Genomic DNA, 24318 nt, shown 5'->3' on the forward strand with positions numbered 1-24318 from the left:
CTAATCTTTTTACCTCTACAAAACCCTAGACTTCACTTTTCAACCTAATTCCTCTTAGTTTTGTAGGTACTCCTAAAAGATAACCACATTAATACCCTAGAGAAAGTGAATGATACATATATGTACACTAGTTTTTTTAATATGTTGCTGTAATAATTTAATTTAAATTAATTTCTTATTTATGAGGAGTTAATTTTGTTTTATAATTTACATTTACTCTAGGGGTAATAAAAAGTGCTGATATTTTAATATATAAACATATAGTTATTCTCTACTGTGAGAGACAGATGAGAAACTTTATATAGTAATTTTTTATTTTCTCTTGTTTGAGTATATTTTTTCTAAAAGAAGGCATATATGAGATAGAAAGATTAGTAGTGCTGTAATTCACATAATTATTGTAATATAATAAAAATGTAAGCAAAACACTTCACCTATGGAATTTATTTATTGCATTAGTTAGTAACCTGGGAAAATACCAAATCTCAGTAAAACAGTGAGGGAGTATTTTATATTTATTAAACTGGGGATAGGTGGAGATTGAATTATAAGACTCTGGACTGCCAAGGTTTGGGTGAATCTGGTACAGATTAGGAGTTTATATAAATTAGTACAACGTTTTGAAACCAATTCTGCTATTGCATATACATTTAATACATAGTATTAAAATCTTACTCTGGGCTGTTATCCTAAAGAAAGAGATTTTTTTCTAAAAATGAACTACATACCTACATTTATTTATGCATCATTAATTATTAATATGAAAACCTGGGGAGTTAACACATGTCCCTTAATAGGAGACTGGTTAAATAAATGGTATAACAACAAAAAAAGCAAATAATAAAATTTAATAAGGACTATATAAAAATATACGTACACTTTTATGTTTACCAGGATTATAAGGAACAAGGAAAGAAGGAAATAGCCAATGAACACGAAAGATTTTTTTCTTTAAAATATTATAACATTGTCTTTATTACATTTTTAAATTCCACAAGTAGAAGCACCATGTTAACTTCTTTGAAAGTACCTGGCAGTTAGTATACTACATTCCCACTCATATTCTCATAATGAAGAAAGAGTTACCATGAATCTCTCCATACCTGATTAAGTATTATAGTAGTGACTTACACATTAAACAGGTTTTGTGCTGTGATCTCATACTTACCTCCAGATGTACCCAGGAGTGGAAAATAATTATATAATAATCATATCTTCTAATTATTAAAAATGCACTAAATATGTATATGTTATATATGTATATATTGCATACATACACAAAAATACACAGATATGTATATAATCATATTACTGCTTTTGGCACCAATATCAGTGAAGATTTGAATTTCATGGCTTTAAAACAATTGATGGCAAAGTAATACTACTAGGAAATTACTGTATTCTACTGAAAACTGAGGAAATGTTTGACTTAAGGGTATGTGCATTTTTCCACACTAGGAAAGTTTTAGAGAATTGAGAAGGCTAGAGCTTTTCTTTAATAAACCACAGACAGTAGATTGGCATGGCTCACCTATAATCCTAGCTCTCTAGGAGGCCAAGGCGGGAGGATTGCTTGAGCTCAGGTGTTCGAGACCAGCCTGAGCAGGAGCCCCCGTCTTTACCAAAAAAAAATAAAAATAGAAAAAATCAGCTGGATGTGTTGGCATGCACCTGTAGTCTCAGCTATTCGGGAGGCTGAGGCAGGAGCATCGCTTGAGCCCAGGAGTTTGAGGTTGCAGTGAGCTATGATAACGTGGCTGGAGTCTACCTGGGGTGACAGAGCACAACTCTGTCTCAGAAAAAAAAAAAAAAGAGAGAGAGAGAGACATCTGAATAATAAAGCACCGACAGTGAAGGCAAAATGTCCTCTAAAACTTAGTGGGAATGTGGTAAAGTATTAGAGAAATTATAACCTGAAGCCAGCTGGGTATGTCTTGAATGTGATCTCTATTAGTTGGAAAAGATTGGTTGTGATTTTAGACTGAGTTCTGTAGGATTATATGAAATGTTTGTTTTGTTTTGTGTTGGGTTTTTTTGGAAATTGCACAGAATGTGAAGCTGTAAAAGCATCACTTAAAAACAATCAATGATATTGAATGCCACATCAGTCATAGTGTCAGGCTTGTGCCAGTGCTGGGTCTGCTAATCTTCCTGCCTTTAGGAGAGTTTAGCGTATTCTAGCAGGAGACAAGCACAAAAGGAGTGTGTTTATAGGCAGGAATAGAAATGCACACCAGATCTGGAGACTGCTGAGAGTTGAGAGGTACAGGTATGCCTGGAAGGGGTGGGGGATGAGGTCCGGGAAAGGCTTCTTAGCAGGCAGAATCAGAGCAAGGTTTGGAAGAGTGATCCGAGTAACAGCATGCACAGAGACATGGCAAAGAAACAGCCTGTTAGATGCAGAGAACTCTGGGTCATTTGGCATTGCTGACTGGAGTGTGACTTGCAAAGGGAGAAGTGGCAAGAAATGAGGAGAGAGGTAAAAGGTGGGGACTGAGCTGTAAAGATCCTTGTTAGGACTTTATTCTTAAAGTGTTCAGGATGCTCTTCTGTTGAGCAGTAACCTGATCAAAGTTTCATTTCCTGTTGTCGTTCAGTCCTGGACTGGGGCATGTGGAAAAGCTACTGGCCTTAGGAAGAAAGGATTGGGGCTGTAGGTGGCCAGAGTGAGCCAGGGCTGGGACTCAGAAAGGACAGAGTGATTTTTTAAAAATGTATAAGCTTTTAAATTTTTTATAAATTAATAGTCCATGGAAAATAGAATGTATTCTAATTGGAAATGAATGTCCTATGTAGGCAATGGTGCAGGGTTTGGTGACCAAACTCTAAGTCCGGACAACTTGGTAATGGCACACGCTAGTTTTGTTACACTCATCGAGCTTCTAAACCTCTCCTCATCTGTAAAAAGGGATCATAATGGTTTATATGTCATAGTTGCCAACAATATAAGGATATTTGTTACTTTTCAAGAGTGTTGAAGTTTCTCATCCTGTTTAGACACAGAACTGTGTTCACGTCTGTCACGTTGCCAGTAATTTTCCTAATTATGCCGTGTTTCCTATCCTCCACAGCAGTTTTTATTATTCATAGTTCAGCTATACAAAGATAAACCACAAGACCAAGTTCCTGCCCTTAAGGAAATTAGAATAGTGGCAATTGGGGATTCCTCCAAGTCTCCTCCCCTCGCCCTTGTCTTGACCAAGTTGTTTCAGCAAAGTCTTGTTTTGAAGAGAAAATTTCTCTGAGATTATTGCAGAATGCTGCCACATTTCTTTTGGATGTTTTGGCCCAGGGGAATCTTATGAAAGCTGGCCTTTCATTTCTAGAATTTCTGGCATTAGCTTACTGGTCTCCAACAAAAATAACTCATTTCTCAAACTGGAAATCCCATGCACTTACCAATTGAAGTTGGAACTGATATTCTTAGAATGGAAGTCAGGATCTCTCCCCTACTGTATAGCTCTGACTGTCTCTGGGTTGGCAAATTTTCCAAGCTACAGTCCACTTAATGTCATTAAGCTCTTGGTGCAAGAGGACAACTAGCAGATATTATCAACAGTACATCACACGCAAACTCTCTCTTTTCTCTTTCTCTCTCTCTCAGGGCTTGTTTCCATTCCTTCATCATAGCCCTCAAAGTACACCTGCATTTTATACATTTTCGTGTGTTCCTGGGAGTATGGCCAAAAGATTCATTTTCCTTGGAGTGGGTATTTGATACTTACATTCTAAATTAAGTGAATCAAACCTGGAAATCCTATTTCCAACTCTCCTTTATGTGAGCTCTAAGAAGTTTAGTCTCCAAATTTTGGAGGTTATATTAGTAAAATCAGATCATAAAATTCTACTTAGAACCCTTAACAGACAATCATTTTGAATAGCCAAATTTTTCAGAATGCTAAGATTTTACCCCTTGAAGTACTATAACTTAAAAAAAATTTTGGATAGAAATCATTCTAGAATTTGTCTTATGAAGTTAAATTAGTGATGTATGTTAAATGCCTCCAGCTATGCTTGACACAGAGCAGATTGGTAATGTTAGTCCTTGTTATCTCTGTCCCCTTTTCTTCATAATTTTGAACTATCATAGAGAGTATGCACTATTGTGCTAGGATTTTTTTTTTTTTTTTTTTTTTTTTTTTCAAATTTTTAGGAGCACATAGAGTTTTTCTACGTTGCTGGGCTTATTGCTTCCTCCTACTGGCTTTTCTGTACGTTCTCTAGCTTCCTTTGTTGTTAAGCTACCACTGTAGCTCATTTTAATTCAGACAGTGCACTGCATGGAGGTAAAGATTAGCAAGAACAAAACTCTGCCCTCATATGGCTCCCTGTCCAGTGCATTCAATACACGTAAGACGGTATCAGTAATAATGTGAGCTGGTACAAAGTAAGTGCAGTAAGAGAGGGCACTAAAAAGCAGGCAAGATCACTCCTGGTTTCAAGTTGCCAGATTGATTTCCTATAGGCACCTTTCTCCCTCGTTCGAAGTGGATGCTTTAGATATGGAATCTAGATAGCCAGGTTTCTTATAATTCTTTAGAGTAAACAGACAGACTTGCAGCCCTTAAGGGGAATTTCTTAAATAAAATGATGGGAACACTAGTGCCTGTACTTGGTGACCTTCAGATTTTCTTTCTCCTTGCCCTCTTGCTTTATTCCATCTTGGCTATGATCCATGTAGGTGTGGCTTCTGCATAGCTTAGTTCCAGACAGGTGAGTGTTACAGGATACAGGGCACGCATCTGTGCACACTCACAGGGGGTTCCTATCTTACCACACCTGAAGGAGTAGTAGTAGAGTGAGCAGGCAGGAACAGTGATGGTGGCCAGAGGAAGGGAAAATAGAAGACTCCAGAGGAATTGTAATTCTCTTGTGGCTCCAGCTACATGTCTGCATCTTACAAGACTACTGCCAGGGAGCTATTGGAGAAAGCTTTGAAATTGTGAGCCCAAGAAAATCCCTTGCTCTAATGCATTTTTGAACAAGATGGAGCAGAGATCAGTGGCAAGGTAACTGCGCTTAAAAGTATTTCATTCCAGTATGAAGCAGGCTATTCTGACTTCGGTGTAAGCATTAGAGTGCTCCTCATTCCCTGATACTTGATTGCAGGAATAGTGGAAAACTGGGTCAAATATTGCTCCCCATTGCTTCATCTGTTTTCTTTCTCTAAATCTGTACAAGTAGCTTCCTCCAGCCTGCTTTTCAGCAAAATATACCAAGCCTGCTTTTGCTCACTCCTCTGCAAAGGGAGCAATACCATGGGTCAGGGTATTTAAACCCATGTCTTTTAGAGCTTTTTGGATTACTTTCCATATTTAAGAATCTCCTTTGAAATTGCAAATATGGGAGAGGAGGGGTGTTGTTAATGATCCTCCAACCCCAGCTGGGAAGTCTTAAAGCCGCTGAGTTTCTACACTAAAAGGGAGACATAGATGGCTCTCAGCCCAGCCTTCCCTGAATGGGACCCTGGCATGTAATATACGCCATCCATCCTAATCCCCTTCCCGGGTAGACCATAAGGGTAGTTCTCTCACCATGATCTTTCATTCCAGAGCACACAAAATGTTTCCAAGTTCTCAGCTCCGGGGACAGCAGACCTGCCTAAATAAGCCTCATTCCCAGTGGACACAGAAATGTACCAGGAAGGGTACACTTTACCTCAGTTTCCCTTTTCTTTCCCAAGGCTGTAATATTCGTGTCATCTGCCACGCCAAGTCTTCTTTCTTCCCTCCCTAACTCCCGTTTCTGATTTCTCTAATAGTCATTGATATAGGGACACAAACCTTTATCCAAATGCCTTGGAGCAGAGGTGGTTTGGAATTAAGCGCGTTTAACATTTTTGATAGATATTCAAGTGCATAAATCATGCGTTACGTCACCTTGGGCAGTCGGGGGCCCCATCCCTAATACACCAATGTTTCTATAGCAACTGTTCAAATATTTCCACCAAAAGGGATAAAAATATAAATAGCATCACATTCATTCAGGTCAGATTTTGCTGCCAAACTTTCCAAAAAAACTTTAGGCTTCCGGAGCATTTTAGATTTTGGAATTTCAAAAAGTTCTGGTATGAGAACAAAGAAACACATTTCTTAATAATTGAGTTATCAGTTAAAGTATTAACAAGGATTGGAGGACTCTGAATATATCTGCGTACTTTCCCATTAGAAGAATCTTCTCTCCTGAACTTTATTTTTTATCTTTTGGAAAATACAGTAAAACATCAAAAATAAAAGTAAAAAATTACTAATGTTGCTACCACTGGAAAAAATCTATAAAACCCTCATCAATCCCACCTCCCTTTCTCTCCCCACCCCCACACCCCAACCCCCAGGGACTCTTGTTTATATCTGCCAACTTTTCATTAGCTTATCTCGACATTTCTATATACACGCAGAAAGCACAGACGTATATATGCATATTTTTTTCTACAAAACTCAGATCACACTCCCCAAAAGATCTGCATCAGTTGTTTTTCATTTAACAGTGTACCCTGGGCGTATTTCTGTTATAAATAATGGCTGCCTAGTATTCTGTTGTGCAAATATACTGTAATTTGTGTGTCCTGTTCCCTATTAAAGATGTTTAAGTTCTGAGTGTTTTGCTATTACAAGCGACATTAGAAATGTTTTAGATAACCATGTATTTCTACTTCAGGGTACGTATCTAGAAATAGGATTTTGGGGTCATGGAGTGTTTGAACCTTGACAGATTCCACTAAATTACCCAACAAAAGTTTTTTTCCAATTTGCAATCCACAGTGAATGAGCAAGCCCCATATCTATACCAGCACTATTTGTTTGCACTTAAAAATTTTTGCCCAGTATTTACTTAAACAAAGTGACTCCTCATAATGTTTCATTAAAAGAATTAGAATTAACTGGAAGATCTTAATAGAATTACCTCTAAAGTATATGGTCTGGGTCAGGATTTCTCAAAATCTAATCAGAGTTCTGCCTGCACCAGACTCTCTTTGGGGTACTTTTTCAAATGAAAGTTCCTGGTTCAAACTATACCTACTGAATCAGATGCCCGGTAGGTAGGGCACATAGGCAGTGGTGCCCTGGAGCTGGCTCATATAGGCTCACAAGAACCAGTTGTAATTTGCAGATATTTTGTGAGCTGATTGTTAAAAATAGCTATCATTAAAAATACAGGCAATAAATATTCAAAAATCATCATCTCCTAATTATTTTACTACATTTTACTATTATCTCTGGTCTTGGGGGTATTGACGTCTGTTTTATCTGTATGGTAGAAATATTACAAAATGTTGCTTTACTGCTCGTTTCTTCCTAACTCAGTGTTCAGTGAGTGATGTCATGTGGTAGCTTAAAATCGGCCATGGCAGGAAAATTTACACCATGGAAATTGACAAGTGCCGCAAATCAGAGTTTGACCTATCATTTTGTTGGTTGTCTAGATCTAAGAAAATGATTAGTAGTGTAGATTATTGTGAATAGCCAAAAAAAATTGAGGAATATTCTTCCAGTATTCACCAACTATTATCCAATTCAGGCTTTTGCTGACATCATTAATAAGCAAGTGCAGTTCCAACATATGTTTTTGATGTTTCAGTAAACAAAAATATCAATAAACATTCTTGTCTGAACTACTCACTGCCAATTATAACTGGAGGTGGCCTATGGAAAAATTCGGCAAAAATCAAGGAAAGTATTCTGTGAGAGTCAACTGCTTATATATGGAATTCACAATAAAGAGCATTGCATTTTTTATTATTTATAAATTGTGTGTTATACATTTTTGCCAATAAAACTGTGATAAACTTATATACACACATAAGTAGTTTTTTTTCCAGAGAGCCAATATATTACCAGCACACCACTGGGCCCAGGATTCTGAAATTTTTATAAGCTCCCCAGTCAATTGTTATGTACACTAAACTTTGACACCTGGCGTTCAGATTTTCCAAGTAAGGATTGAAGTCACTGCTACCTTTTTTTTCCTGTACTACAGGTGTGTCAGGGCAATCTCCTGGGGCTTTTGGGACACAAGGAGAATGATTTGCATTTACCAAAATAAGTTTAATTAAATTTCAATTCTCTGAAGAAAAAGGGAGCTTTGAAAGAAGAAAATGCATTTAATTACTGTCTGGTTATTCTAGCAACTTTATTTCACTTAGAAATTCAGAAGGCAGTTTATTTTTATTCTACACTTTTTCACAAAATTTGGTATTTAGATTTTAAAATGCTTTAATAGAAGGCACTCACAATGCATATATTACTTTCTTGGAGATCCCCCTCCCCATGTATAGGTGTGAAAATATTCCTTCTTTTCACATGTTATCTAGATAAACCTTTTTGAAGAATGGGCCAAAACAAGTTACATCCCTTCATTTTTTACATACTTTATTTTTGAGTGGAATATGTGTAGAGACAGAGACTAGAAAGGGAGAGGACCATGAGACCAACACAGAGAGAGAAAGGACTGGCAAGAAGGTGACATTCATCATGCATGAAATTTCATAGCCTCTTAAGCCTTTTCAGATAAAGGGAAGAGGGTGAAACGTGGGCGGAGAAGGCACTGTTTGGAGGAAAACATGGCTTATATTTTCTTTTCTTCTGAAAATAAAGGAATAAGACCAATAGATCTCATGTGTTGTGTACTAATTTGTTTTTAAAGCACTTGAAATCAGAGACTGAGAACAGAGAGTACAGGGTGACAGGATAAGAACCACATAACTGAGAGGGATCGTCTGGCCCAACCCCTCCAATTTTATAGAAATGAAAATCAATGCTCAGAAAATTACGTGACTTGCCTAAGGTAGTCCAATGCTATTAAAAACTAAAATAATGCAATTTATGTTGGATTTCTAGCTCGTATATGTGACAAAGTTCATGCACTGACTATATAAAACAAGTAATGGAGTCAGTGTTTTTAAAAAAGTCATTTGAGGCCGGGCACAGTGGCTCACGCCTGTAATCCTAGCATTCTGGGAGGCTGAGGCAGGAGGATCGCTCGAGGTCAGGAGTTCAAGACCAGCCTGAGCAAGAGTGAGACCCCATCTCTACTAAAAAAATAGAAAGGAAATTAGCTGGACAACTAAAAATATATAGAAAAAATTAGCCGGGCACAGTGGCGCATGCCTGTAGTCCCAGCTACTCGGGAGGCTGAGGCAAGAAGGATTGCTTAAGCCCAGGAGTTTGAGGTTGCTGTGAGCTAGGCTGACGCCACAGCACTCTAGCCTGGGCTACAGAGCAAAATTCTGTCTCCAAAAAAAAAAAAAAAGTCATTTGAGCCATAGTTATGAAGAAGAGTGAACTCAAGCATAATAGAGTGAATATTAATAAAGATCAGGGTGGTTTACCTCATGTCATTTGTGTCTTTTCATTTTAATGTCTGAAGTAATCCATTTCTCTTATCATGTAGGGATATATCTAACCAGGTTGCTTGACAATCCCACTGATTTCAGAAGAGTTGTAATCGGATGTTCTTCATGTTCTTCTCTAACTTTCATTATACAGAAGCAGCTTGATGTGTGTCATAGGAATGATTTTAGGGCTATTCAGTACCTCTCAAATGATCCAGAGGCAGCCTATTATCCTGCAGCATTCTTGCTCCTGCCAATCACTTCACATAAATGTGAGCTTTCTGATTCTGTAGCTTCCTGCGTTTCAACTTTGTTAATCATCTCCTGAGTGGAAGACTAATGATCCTTATTCATCTCATCCATTCCATGGGACACCTGTTTTTTTTTTAATATCTAAATATGGCCATTAAGTATTGGGAATTACATTTCCATTCATTTGGTTACGAGAAGCTATATAAAGCCCTACAGCATCATTTCTTTTTTAAAGAATATATTCAGAATGTTTTTTATCCCTTAAAATGTGGATTTAAAGAAAAAAGCCATTCAACATTGAACAATATCGTATTTAGCTTAAGTGATGTCTTTTTGGGGAAAAGTAAAACTCCTACATGCAATTTAGTGTTTCAAACTTCTCAGAAGTCTTTTAATTCTTCTAGTTGTTTTTGAGAAAGCCTTATGCTTTACCTTCATCAATCCCTTTGTGACTCATGTTTTTTTAATCACTTGTAATTGTTAACTCTTTTTTTTTTCAAACTGGTCAGAGCTACATAGTCATCAACTAACTAATTCCATGTAAATTAATAGCAAATAGCATCTATTTTTAACCAAAGGAAATTAAGAGGAGAAATGAAGTTACTTACCCATTGGCTCCCAGAAAAATTAGAGCTGCAGTTCCGTTTTAGTGAAATCTAGTCCAGGGTACTGGCAACACTAGCCGAGCTGTTTTTCTCTCACCACTCTTATTCCCACCCATTTCCTGCCCTTCACGCTGCCCCTCACTGCTCTTGTCATGGCCCTGACATGTCTATTATGTTCTAAGAATTTTGGGAAAAGAAGGAAGTCATTGGAAGGAAGTGTTAGGATTTGCACATTCTATTTCCCCTTTAATACTAATTCCTTTTATGTTAGTTGACTATTTTACTTACAAAATGGAAAGGATACCCTAAATAAATACATGACCTAAAAAAGCATTCAATGAAAACAATTCGTTTATAACATTTAATAATATTTACAGAATATTTTATTAGCAAAATAAAATCAAACCTTCCCTAGATCCGGAAGAGAACCTTCTAACCTCCCTGTTTCTCCCAAGAGAACATCATTTTCCTCTTTGTCCAATTTGGAAAATCTTCACCTACTCTCCATTTCTTCTCATTATATATTAATTCTTCTTTTTTCTATCTTTGAAAACCTTCAAAAGTATTTCTGCTTGTAAGGCCATTTTTCTTCTCCCATACTTTTCTAGCCCCATTTCTTTGCCAATATTTCTTATTCTTGTTTTTCAACTTAAGTGTGATGTATCCCTCTCTTAATAATAACTGAAAATAAAGTAAAATCTGATCAGTAACCACAGATCCTTTTACACTGCCACTTTATCTTATGGTAGAAGACTTAACGTCTAAGGGAATTTTGAGAGATAATTTGGGTCACCGAGGGGTTTCAGTATTTTTCCATTAATGTAGTAATGATATTAGTACTTAGCATTTATATGCTACTTTTCAATTCAGAAGTGCTTTATAAATGTTACTTTATTAATCCTCGTGCTACATTACAATATAACATATTGAATGACTGAAAATTAATGCTAAATCAACTATATGAACTATAATGTTCAAAGTGTATTCCCTAATTAATACCAGGGACTATATACATAATTATATGTAAATTACATGTTTTAGATTTATTTTTTCAGGGAAGAACCAAAATACAATACAGAATAATAGTTTAAGTTAATGAAGATAATTGGTTTGAAAACATAGCCACTAATTTTAGGTTGAACTTCAAAAACATATTCCAATTAAATTATAGCTTTTGCAGAATATAAACTTTCTGTTTTTCAAACAAAATGGGATGGTTTTCTGTCAGGTCACCCTCTCTTTATTTATCAGTCATGAGCATTTAGAGATGTAAGTTAAACAAAAGAGGGCAACACCCTCTTGCACAAAATATTAATAGTTGAGAATTCCAAAGAGGATAAAAGATAAACATTTTACATATATAAAGAAAATATCCTCAACACTATTCAAAAACTCATAATAGAGCATTTTATTTGAGGAATATGTTTTCAGCCTTATATTTTAAATAGTATTAAAAGAGTTTCTTTAATTCAAACTCTTCAAGCCCCTTTTCATTGCATGATTTATTTTAGCCAAGACTTTCTTCATGGTTCCTAGACTTTTGCGGGTACATTCTGGCCTCAGTGGGAAGAACAAACACTAATTGGGAGGATGCAAAAGAATTCAGATTTTTTTTAAATGAATATATGTATATTAAAAACAGAGACAAGGGTGTGAAAAGTGGTTGATAGAACTTTTGGCTAGGAGAAAGGGGAAATAAAAGAAAATAAATATTTCTTAGTAACCAAGTATAATATTTAAAACTGTGGCCGGGCACAGGAGTTTGAGGTTGCTGTGAGCTAGGCTGATGCCATAGCACTCTAGCCCGGGCAACACAGGGAGACTCTGTCTCAAAAAAAAAAAAAAAAACTGTCCAACCAAAGCCCATGAAGCTAGTTGATGGGCTAGTTAAATATGTCTGGTTTTAGTGAAAAGAGTACTAAATGTCTCTTTCAGAAAGACAAATGTTTATGGTATGTGCATAAATATGAAGATTGAGAAGTGAATTGCCTGAGGAAGGGGCCCAAGTGGAGGATTTTTGTTTGTCGATCTGAGTGCTGGTTACATGGGTTTGGTAGTTTTTTTAAATTCCTGTAGCTGTACCTTCTGATATGTGCACTTTTCTGTATCTTATAGTTCAATAAAAAGTTCAAACACCAATCAGTAAATTTAAAACTTAGCACCATATTTTTGAATACTGTATTTACCTAGGATTGGTGGGTTTTGTCTTTTAATTTTACTTCCTTGGCAGTTTGACTTTGGAGCAAGTTCATAATTCTGAGAGAAGAAATAGTGTAAATCATAAACTTCACTGTAGATTCCTTTTTATTGTTTTGCATTCATAAGACATGGAAACATGAAACTGCTGTGACATTAGTCATGCCATAACATCCTCCACACACGGAGCGATTATGAAAAAACAGGTTGGGGAGCCTGTCTTCCTGCCTTCCATTTAATCTCTTTGGGGAACAGCACAGGCCATCATTTGTGAAAGTCGTCTTCTTTGCAGGATGAATAAATGCATTTTCTCTTCCTTGCCAAAAGGCAAATGGAAGCTGGTAATTTCTAGTCCCAAAGCAGTGAATACAAAATCAAAAGAGGCTAACTCTCTGCAGCGACAGCTTCAAAAGGAATTCTTTTTTGAAGATTTTTTTCCCATAGTGCTGGTTTATCTAGCACTGAAGCTTGTCTGCTAACCCAGGTTTCAGCAGCCTCCAGGAAAACCTCTGTGTAGCTGGTGTTGTGTATTAATGGTGCCCCTATTTCAGTTATATTTTGCTAAGCAGATACACATTTGCCATGACGGCTTATGGTGTTAGTGCATTTCAATAGGGACTATTATATCTCAATGTATCCATAACTGGAGAGTCCTGATACTCTTGAGTATATGCTTTCAGAGATTCATAAATTCTCTGGGAGAAATTTGGTGACTCAGATTTTGTTTGGAAGAAATTCTAATTTAAAAAAAACTTCAATGTACACATTTTCTGGTTAATTCAGGTGATCACCCTTTTTCTGAGTACTTTTAAGTGTCTTTAGGACCTGCGTTTATAATCCAGGTTTTACCAAAAACACAGCAAAGGAATTGTGTCTCAGCCTCATTAAAACCAGGTTCCTTTCAAAATCCTATGCCCAGAGTGAGCACAAGACCTGAGTCTGCAGTTCTCTTAGTTGGGTTCATTTAGTGTGTGTGTCCATCTCTCTGCAGCAAGGTTTCAGTTGCACAGAAATTACCTTTTTTATATAACAGCACAGCCCAACTGTATAGAAATATCTTTTTATGAAAACATCACGGCCCAAATGATACAACTGACAGTAATTTGTTCCAGTGCTAAGGAAACTGGCTGTGCTGGATCTATTAGGAGACCTCACTCTTCATTCTCCCAAGGAATTTTCAAAGTAATTTTAATTATATGAAATTTTCCCTGACTTTAGAAATTAATCCCCAAATAATCTCCTACTCTTGATCACCTTGGGAGCCATGATTTAGTCTCAGCAAAACATCATCTGTTCCATTAATTTAAGGTTATTAATTTAGAACAAAGAACCATAAGGTATAAAGATAAAGACAGCTTAATAGTCAAATAGTTATTACAATATTGGTGTGCATATATTATTATAAAATTATTTGCATTTACTGTGATCTCCCTGATTCATTTGTGTTTGTGTGTTCAAAATAGAAAGTAGAGAAGGTGCCCTTTACATTATGTTCAGAACACTCTGGTGGGGGGAAGGTATGATATAGCTCAGAAGTATTTGCTTCCAAATTTTCTAAAATAAGTTTTTATTATTAAAGATGTTACTTCTTTGTTTTTCCTAAGACATGCTTTTTTAATACCTCTATAAGGAAAGAATCCATTATCCAAAAGGGTGTTTGGGATAGTAGGAAATGAGTGTGCCCTATCCTTTGCCTTCCTGAGAGAGTGCAGTGAATTGAAATCCACTCTACCACTCTCTTTCTGAAGAACTTTTCCAATTAGTGGGATATAGTTTATAATAATACTTTGGTTCCCTCAGGATCCATGGTTAACCTATCCTTTTATTGAAGCAGGAAACAACCAGGACAAGATGAGCTCATGGAGTAGAGAGGGCTATCTCTAGAGGGAAAAATTAGGAGACCAACAGACTTCCAAAACCGGAAGATGTAATAGGTTATTATCATGCATTATTCCACATACTGTCTTTACTACTTAGCTATGAATCCAAGCAGGAACTACAAGCTATTATTAGAAAAGCAAGCTAAATAGTTTGGGATGGATAACCTCATATCCCATGCATTCACCTTCCATTAAGAGAATTGAGCTTCCTGCTTAAGTGGATTCCTTAAGTACTACTGGTTACTTATCCATTCTTGCTTAATTCCTTTATTTTAGCTTCAGGATATTTATCAGATTAAATGCCTTGGAAAAGTTTCTAAGAGCTAGAACCCTTGGTTTTTGTTTGTTTTGGGAAATAAAGTTTATTAAACATTAACCTTGGAGAATTAGATTTGATACTCACGTGTGTCACTAGTTAGCTGAATTACTTTGAGCAACACTCTTAATCTCTATGGTCTCTTTTTCCCTGTCTATGAAGTGTAAGATTAAAACTCCATCATCTCTGTGGTCTCTTTTAATTCTGAAATTCTATGAGTCTATATATTTGCTAAAATACCTTGCTGTGGTTATACATCTCTGCCTAAGCACAAGAGAGCAATTTCTCAAAAAAGGCAAGCTGAGACCCTTGTGGAGTGGTCATTCAGTTTCATCTTGCTTAAGATTAGATTCTGATTGAATGCTATTTTCAGGTCTCATCTGGTGTCTGGAAATACTCATTTCTTTCATTTTCAGACTACTCTTTAAAAATCTTACCACCCAACCCACCTGCACTGCAACACTGTTCTATGTGTTATATGTTTCTAAGGCTTATTAGACTCTGTTATTTTATATTTCTTTTTTCAAATGATTCTTTGAACTTTTCCACCATAAAAAAGCTCCTTAGTACATACCCATGTGACATTATAATGGAATATAATGACATAATGAAATATCCTTCTCAATGTCATCTCATGCCTATCTAGTGAGTGAAGTTTCATCTCCATATCTTGAAATCCGTTAGGCTGAAATTTATCTTACTGTAAGAGAACAGCAATTATAAAAGACCCCTTTAATAGAGATGCCTTGGATTCAGTTCTCTGTAAATATATAACATTAGTAGCTTAAAGGTCACCAGTGTACCTTGGAGAGAGAGTGAACCCTGGAGCAGAACCCAACAAAGGGTAGAACCTCAGAGACAGAGTGAACCCTGAAACCCAATCCAAGGAAGGACAGAACAATTAATTTACTTAGGAATAAGAAAAATAAGGATAAATGAATCTACCTGAAAAGAAGAGCTGTTAGGACTTTTGCATGGTAACAAATGCACAGAATAAGTGACTGTAGATTGAAACAATTTCAATATCAGTATAAAAAATGACCTTGTTATCCTTCCTACAAACATAGAATTCTGATGAACTAACTTCTTCTAACCCAGAACTCAGAAAACATCAGATTGTCTTGGATCTGGTCAAGGGGAGCTTTCTTCCCGAAAGTCATGAAAGGATCTTGAAATATAATCAACTTCTTCACACTCCCATGGCCTCTGATTCAAGAATTTCATTTTAGCCAGACCATAGAATTTATCTTACAAAAAGTTCTTTACATCACTTAAAATTCTGTTCTGTGTTTACTAGTACAGACCTAGTAAATAGTAAATAAATAAATATTTAGTACAGTACTAGTTCTAATACAGTACTAGTACAGTAAATAAATCTGTACTAGTAGACTAGACTAGTACAGATCACTAGTACAGACCCTGCTGATAATATCTGCTTTGTGCCATATCTTTAACATTCTGAATTTTAATTACAATCCCTTTTCTTTTAACTGTTTTACTCTCTTAGTGTTCCCATGGTCCCTTCCCCCTTTTTTCTACTCCTGTGTTATTACTTGGGGAAATTTGATGTGCTTCACTTTCTTTAATTAAGTAAATTCCAGACTTATAACTATGAAAATACATTTCTTAAAAATAAAGTATTCATGTACTGAAATTTTTTGGAATATACCAATAGAAGGAATAATAAAAATAACATATACTGAATTTTTCCTATTCTCTGAATGAGTGCTAATTTCTTTATTTAAGTTATGTCATTTGTAGACCACTTAGCATTTCTTACTGGTATAAATATTGATCACTAGTATTAATCTACCAAGTATTAAATCACCTTCTAGATTTCACTTATTTTAAACAGAGGAACTAAGTGAACACCTCGCTGAAAACTAATGATGGTCTTAAGGCACTATAATGTATAATCACACAGAATAATTGTGTGTGATAAAAATATACAGATACATTTCAAACTTTATACCTAACAAATTTGACATGTGGAAATGTACAATGTTTATATTGAAATATAAATCAGGGGGAATAGTTTGCTTCGTTTTCTGCCTTTCATTTGGACAAATTCAATCCTATAATTTCAGACCATTTTAGTGTTTTGACTCATTACTGTTCTCATCTCTTTTGAAGCAATGGGATTCCATTTCTCGGCTCTTCTGCCCTGGGTTAATTTTTCCATCTATTCCTTCCCCTCTTCTTTCCCCTGTTTACTTTAATCCTAGTCACAGAAGAAGTCTTTCCAACCAGCTTGATCAACTAGGATGTGATTTTGACATTCTGAGTTCATTTTCTCCTACATTTCTTATTTCTGATTTCTTTTTTTCATTTTGTGTGGTAAAATATTAGCAGAAGTATCACTGTACTTCTTTTTTTTTTTTTTTTTTTTTTTTTTTTTTTTGAGACAGAGTCTCGCTTTGTTGCCCGGGCTAGAGTGAGTGCCGTGGCATCAGCCTAGCTCACAGCAACCTCAAACTCCTGGGCTTAAGCGATCCTACTGCCTCAGCCTCCCGAGTAGCTGGGACTACAGGCATGCGCCACCATGCCCGGCTAATTTTTTTTCTATATAGATTTTTTAGCTGTCCAAATCATTTCTTTCTATTTTTGGTAGAGACGGGGTCTCACTCTTGCTCAGGCTGGTCTCGAACTCCTGACCGCGAGCGATCCACCCGCCTCGGCCTCCCAGAGTGCTAGGATTACAGGCGTGAGCCACCGCGCCCGGCCTTACTGTACTTCTTTATTGTAATTAACCTTTTAAGCGGCATTCTTTTTTATAATGATGGATGTCAGGGACAGATTTCATATAGCCTGGTAAATTGAAATGAATTCTCCTGAGGTTTCATATCTTGTGGCCTAAGCACTGCATTACAGCGGGAGGGCAGACAAAGTCAGAGCACACTACAAATCATCAGTGAAATGTGCAAAACTAGCTGAGTTTCTGAGTTCACCAGAAGTGAGATCAGCATAGAGGTTATGGAAATAATAATGCATCACTGTGACAAGGATCATGTTGGAGTCAGAAGGTCATAACCTTTGCGCCAAACACTGGGGCTGAAATATGCTTCTCACCAGAGCTGCCACCTGCTGTAGGAGCAGCTGTGGGTCCAGGAGCCTCTCAGGCCCCCAGACCACCTTGTCTGAGGGAGTTCAAGTTGCTTCCGCTGGGATGTCTCACTGTGTGTACATGCAAACATATGGGCTTTTCAACTGAGAAAGTTGTTCTACAAGAGATCAGAATCTTCTACAATAATAAAATTTTGGATTTGAATAGCACTAGACTTCAATAATGCCTAAAATATATGAAAACCCAAATTACGGGCTACTTCAGCTTTTGAAAAGTAGAAAAGCCAAGTTGTTTGGGGCAGCCTGGAACAAACCATTCAGTTTAGCAACTTTTCTGAGTGTTTCAACAATATAGATAAGGTATAGAGAGTAGTAACAACTTTCGTCTGTGGGCTCATGCCTAGTTTCTGGTATTTCTCCGAGAAAGCCAGTAACTGGCCAGTTTTATGAGTCAAGAAATACTACAGACTGCATGAAACAATCAGGGTTTTTTTTTTTTTTTTTTTGCTGTTATGGTGCATTGGCAATTACAACAATTAATGAATATGAAAGTACTCTGTAAAGCATAAAGTACCATACAAATGAAAATTTGTTTTTTCTTAAGTATTGAGTTATAATCATTTAACATGTGTCAGTTCAAAATTTGTTTTTCACACTTTCATATTTAAAATGTGTGTTTCTATGTATATTTTCAGATAATCACAAAGACTGTTCTGGTGTGTCTTTACACCTCACACGTCTGCCGTAAGTACTTCAGTTTTCCTAGATAAGCAACGATGTGAAGATCTTTATGAACTTAAAAGTGGAAAGTTCACTGTGTTATTACCTGTGAATAAAAGCCAAACTTACTGGCTTAAAACAACCACGTATTAATTATCTCAGTTTCCTGTGGGTTTGTAATCTGGGCACACCTTAGCTGGGTCTCTCACAGAGGCTGCAGTCAAAATCTTGGCTGGGGCTTCATTCAACCTAAGGCTCGACCAGGGAGGAGCCACTTTTGTTGGCAGGATTCAGTTCTTTTCTGGCTGTTGGCTTAAAGTTGCCCTCATTTCCTTGCCATGTGGACTGTAAATGGCCACTCCCAATATGGCAGCTGGCTTCCGTCATAGAAAGTAAGCAAAAAAGCAAGAGAGGGCATGCATGCAAGAGGGAAGCCAGAGTGTTTTTGCAACTTAATCTTAGAAGTGACATACCATCATTTTTGACATATTCTATTTGTTAAAGATAAGTTATTATACTTATTTTGATCCACATTCAAGGGGAGGAGATTAGACAAGGATATGAATGTCACAGCTGGGAATCATGAGAGCTGTATTATTCAGGGTTCTCTGAAGAAACCTGAACCAATAGGGTATACATATATTGAGAGAGGGAAAGAGAGAGAAAGAGAGAGAGATTTATTATAAGGGATTGGCTCACACTGTTGTAGGGCTGACAAATCCAAAATCTATAGCGCCAACTGGAAATTCAGGGAAGGGTTGATATTGCATTCATGGGTCCAAAGGCAATTTGTAGGCAGAATTCCTTCCTTTTGAGGGCCCACCCACAATAATCTGCTTTACTCAAAGTCTGATTTAAATGTTAATCACATCTTAAAAAGTACCTGTTTCACCAAACAGCCAGGCACCATAGCCCAGTCAAGTTGACGGGGAAACTTAGCTATTACAGCAACCATTTAGAGCCTGCCTTCACAAGTAAAGAAGTGATTTGTGTATGTATATATATATATATATATATATCTTACCTCTTTTTCTGTATTATTTCATTCTAATTTTCACAAGGAACGCATTTCATAAACCACTGTATTGAGGTATAGTCTATTTTTCCAAGACAGTAGTTTTGACTTTTTCAGGCTATTGAGAAAAATATCACTTTTTTCTACAGACAGCCTTTAATTGCTGGCATGTACCTTATGATGTCCGTTGACACTGTTATACCAGCAGGAGAGAAAGGTGAGTAATGGTGTTTTAGTATTTACCATTACCTCATTACCTAATCTGTAGGAATGGACTTGCAATATGTTTTTTATAAGCTTTTAAAATGACTAATACCTTTGAGTCCCTGAAAAATAAACCAGTTCTTTTTTGTATGATTCCAAGCCAGTGGTTTATTATTTTCCATTCTTTATTTATTGAGATGCTAAGAATTGAGGCCCTGGGTCAGTAGTGGGTTACATAAATTAAAGACTAAATCTTGAGTATTTTAAAAATCAATCATTCATTCTTTAAATGCAAAAGACACACTGAATAATGTGCAGTAGCATAAACTACTACCTAGAAATGTTTAAAATCAAGAGGCTAGCAAACCCAACACTGATTGCATCTTTGAACTTAGATGTACTAGGCTTATTTCCCTACTTGCAAAATGGGGATAATAGCTAATTCTCCCAAGCTGACAAAAAGCTATGAGAATAAGTATAATATTATTTATCAATGATACCCTAATGAAAAGAACATATTAAAAATTGTTCATTTGTTTTGACTGGAAATCTTTTAAAGTTAATCACCAGCATGATCTCTTTGTTACTGTTCATTTATCTATTATAAAAGAAATATTTATTGAATAACTACTATGTGTTAGACTGTAAGGAAGAAAAAGTATACGACAGCAGGAAGTGTCAATCTAGTGATCTTACATGTTTGCATAAAATTTTTCAAATATTCTTTTGTTCCAAAAATAAAAACCAATTTTTAAGCTTTTTTCAACTGGATAAATTTCAAGATAAAGGTAACAAATTAAGCTTATGTTTTCACTGACAGGGTATTTTGATTTGGTCATAGTCATTTTGTTTATGAATAAAATAAAAATATGTAGTATGGGGGTCTTGAAATTTTAATAAAGTGGTGGGCCCAGAATAAGTGCTTAATGTCTATGAAGTGCATGAGTGCATGTTTTCTTCGTAATAAAATCCCAGTGCCTAGCATCTTGTGAATACTGTATGCATACTTTTAGAAAAGAATAATGTAATATTCCAGTTTAATAGTGACTTTTTTCTGTGTTTTCATTTCTCGCAGTGGTGAATTCTGACATTTCATGCCATTATAAAAATTATCCAATGCATGTCTTTGCCTATAGAGTCCACACTCACCATTTAGGTAAGAACTTCAAACTACATGTTAAATTATAAATAGTTACCATTGTGCTTGCTAGTGCTATAAATGTAAAGTGTACATTATATTTGACCTTAAGTCTGTTTCAATGAAAGTGATTTTACACAATACCATAAAAATTTTTATGCTGTTTCATCATATTATTTTCATGAAGATACTCAGTATTTGGAGTTCAAAAGATATTCAGATTTTATTTTAAAATAGAAGGGTAAATATGTCTTTTGTCTTACAATACCTTATTGTATGGTTATAATTTGTGTTTATTACAGGGAAAGTAGTAAGTGGATACAGAGTAAGAAATGGTCAGTGGACACTGATCGGACGGCAGAGCCCCCAGCTGCCACAGGTATGAAGAATCTTATTTAATTTTGAGAGAAAAAACATTAACTAGCAGAAAGTAATTTTTAAAAATCCTGGTACAACCCTTGTGAATTTCTCTGGAAACTAAAAATCTCTAAATCTGCCTTTACTGTGTATCTGAGCTGTATAACCTCCGTTTTTACAACTTCCAATTTGGTGCTTTCCTTATCAATTCTCTCAATATAATGCAAACATGTTGGCGAAGCCTTTTCTATCCCATCCTTTAGTTAAAGACAGTGTTTCAGATAGTTGTTATTACATTTATTCTGATTTTTATGAGATGCATTTGCTAATAGTATTTCTTTATTTCCAAGTTTGGTACTCTTGTCATAAACTAGAATTGATTAATTAAAGGTGAACTGTTCTCATCTAATTTTGTGTGTGTGTGTGTCTGTCTCTCTGTCTGCCTGTCTCCATCCTCTCTCTCCAGAGTGTGCCAAGCTTCACATTATTAAAGCATGTGGTTCTGGGTTCTATTAATGATTTTTAGTGAATCACTGTGTTTGTCTTTTTGGCAGGCTTTCTACCCCGTGGAACAACCAGTAGATGTTAGTTTTGGTGACCTGCTGGCTGCAAGATGTGTATTCACTGGTGAGGGAAGGACAGAAGCCACACACATTGGGTATGATTCTATACATTTCACTATTTAAAGAGATTTTATTAGGACAAAGCATGATTGTAGGTGACAGCTATCTTTGTGAATAAATTACACAGTTTCTTGTCCTATAATGGACAATTATAACAAACTAGAGCATTTTATCATTTCAAAACTGATTGATTTGGATAAACCCTAAAACATGTGCTCATTTTTTCATACTTCCCTTTTTCCTGCTTTTTTAGAAAGACCTTCAGCATCACACCTCGCATATTGTAATTACCACAAGAGTATATGTCACTTCCTCAGACTCATCTTAATAAAGAAAATATAATGGTTAGGAAACTTTTTTCTAAGTGTCCTTTTGTCCTTTGCTCAAATTTAGGCAAATGTATTGGGTGCTGTACTTAGTGGTACCCATTATATACTCAGAGCCATAGTTTTTTTCTGCCTGTTAAACCTTCTGTGTATTCAGTAATTTCCAGTTGTTTAGTCTACCAAATGAGAATGATAATATGCTGCATTTTTCCAAAAGGGAATGTCAAGACTTTTAAATAATTTTCAGAATACTTAACCTCCTTCAGATATGTTTTATAACACTAGGTAAAATTTTCACAGCACTATGAACTCTTACACAAAAGCTTACCAAAATCAAAAATGAAAAATAAACTTTCTTACCATGCTTTTTTGTTAGCAATGAATCAAGGAGCCTCCTTTTCATGTTAAACTAGGTTTTAAAATATTTACTGATGCCACCTGGAAGCTAGAGTTTTAAACCATTTATCTCTTAATCAAAGAGAAGTTACAGAAAGTGATCATCTAAAAATATGCATTAGGCGCACTGAAGATGATTCTTATGATGACAACACTAACTGTTGGCTGTAAGGGAAACAGGAAAAGGTATTGGTGCAGGTAGAAAAAAGAGGGCATTTCGTATGGTGGACTTTTTTATGCACTCTAAAAAGGCTTTTATGTTAATAAGCATCAATTTGAAGGCTAAAGGTAAAACAAATAGAAAAACACTATCAATTTATATGAAACAAAAAGTTTCCAACAGCTTTGCTTTCAGATAAATTTGGGAAAGAGACTCAAGGAAAGCAGTAAAATTATTGTGTTACAGGAAATGATGATGATAAGAAAAGGGTTGGCAAAGTAGACCTATTAGATTTGAAAGAAAGAGTCTGACCATTCGCTTCTTAGCAATCTCTAAATATACAAGGTTATATGAGTCAGAAAGTGTTGATCAGCTGTTCTTCATTTTATGTCAGTGTAGAGCCACAGGAACTTTACTTAAATGCCATTGGTTTTTTTATTAACCTGTGAAGTAAGTAAACAAGGAAAGTAGTAAAAAATCCCTTTCAACATATTACATGTATTGGTTTATAAGTTTTAAGTGTGGAAAAAGTAGAACTTTTTGCTTAGACGTCTCTGTACAATTTGGGAGGGTTTGCACCTTTGACCAAATTCTATCCTTTGAGTTTCCTCTTTGTGGTAATATCAGCCATAGAAATTAATGACTTGTTATAGTACCAGGATAGAAGGCCAAAGTGATCTCTAGAGGCCTCTTTCAGTTTCATGCGTCTAGAATAATTTCTGTATTTTTTTAAATGTGTATTTTGCTTTAAAATAATACCCTAAAATGACCACACTAATCCATCCTTTCATAAATCTCATGTGGGCTAAAAGAAACACCATTTTGTAATATAAATGAAATAGAAAGGAATGATAGGAAATTAAGTTATTGGGTGAGTCCATATTCTGAATATTTAATTTATACTACAGAAGCAATTTTTTTCCAGTAGAATGAGAAACTAATAAGACAAGTTTGAATAAATTTAAATAGGCATAAAAATCCTCATAATAATGCATAATATTTCTGCAGCACTTAAAATGCTTTTTATTTTTAGAAAGATAACAGCAGCAATGCATCTGTTTTATAAAATGAGTACAGCCTTCATAAGGTACTACAGGATCACAGTTGAGAATGTAACCAGTAAAAACACCTAGTATTTTATGATATCTATTAAATTACATGATACTCTATAAATATCCCCTCCCTTTTCTCTCTTCCCACCTACCCCCAGCCCACATACACAAACACACACTCCCACTGGAGACAGGCTTGAGCTCCAAGCCTGAAGCACTCAGTTGTGAAAAACATCCAAATATAGGATGAGGCCAGTAGATGCCTCCTCCATGTACTGGGAGAATTATTGGCTTCAAGTTTTAAACCTTCTTGTTCTGCAGCCAGTAGGAAAACCATGTCGACAGTGGCCTACTAGCAGTATTATCAGTTGAGTGATTCTTCTACCAAAGCCCAGCTTAACTCTGTATTAAGCTGAAAATTTTAGGACTGGAGAAAACTTTGCTTGGGCAGAACAATCATCACTAACTAATAAAAAGCACTTTTTAAAATAGGGGCTGATTTTCCCATACAAGGGATTCATGTCAAAAAATAGGTGGATTTAACAACCTAAGTGTCCATTAATGGATGAATGGGTAAAGAAAACGTAGTATATATATACACTGGAGTACTATTCAGCCTTACAAAAGGGGGAAATTCTGTCACTTGTGACAACATAGATGAATCTGAAGGGCATTATGCTAAGT

The 24318-nt window shown here is 35.9% G+C and overlaps 1 protein-coding gene across 12 annotated transcripts in view; it reads left to right on the forward strand.

The window, feature by feature from the left end:
* The window catches only part of PAM (peptidylglycine alpha-amidating monooxygenase), a 155642-nt gene that overhangs the window by 58246 nt on the left and 73078 nt on the right, over positions 1-24318 (forward strand). For all 12 annotated transcript variants that reach the window (XM_045566199.1, XM_045566200.1, XM_045566202.1 and 9 more), the window contains exons 7-11: positions 18339-18387; positions 19528-19595; positions 20658-20738; positions 21023-21099; positions 21632-21735. In XM_045566199.1, coding sequence (XP_045422155.1) covers positions 18339-18387; positions 19528-19595; positions 20658-20738; positions 21023-21099; positions 21632-21735 — 379 coding nt within the window. The remainder of the gene's footprint in view (positions 1-18338; positions 18388-19527; positions 19596-20657; positions 20739-21022; positions 21100-21631; positions 21736-24318) is intronic.

Source organism: Lemur catta, chromosome 12, assembly GCF_020740605.2.
Source record: "Lemur catta isolate mLemCat1 chromosome 12, mLemCat1.pri, whole genome shotgun sequence".
Taxonomy (NCBI): domain Eukaryota; kingdom Metazoa; phylum Chordata; class Mammalia; order Primates; family Lemuridae; genus Lemur; species Lemur catta.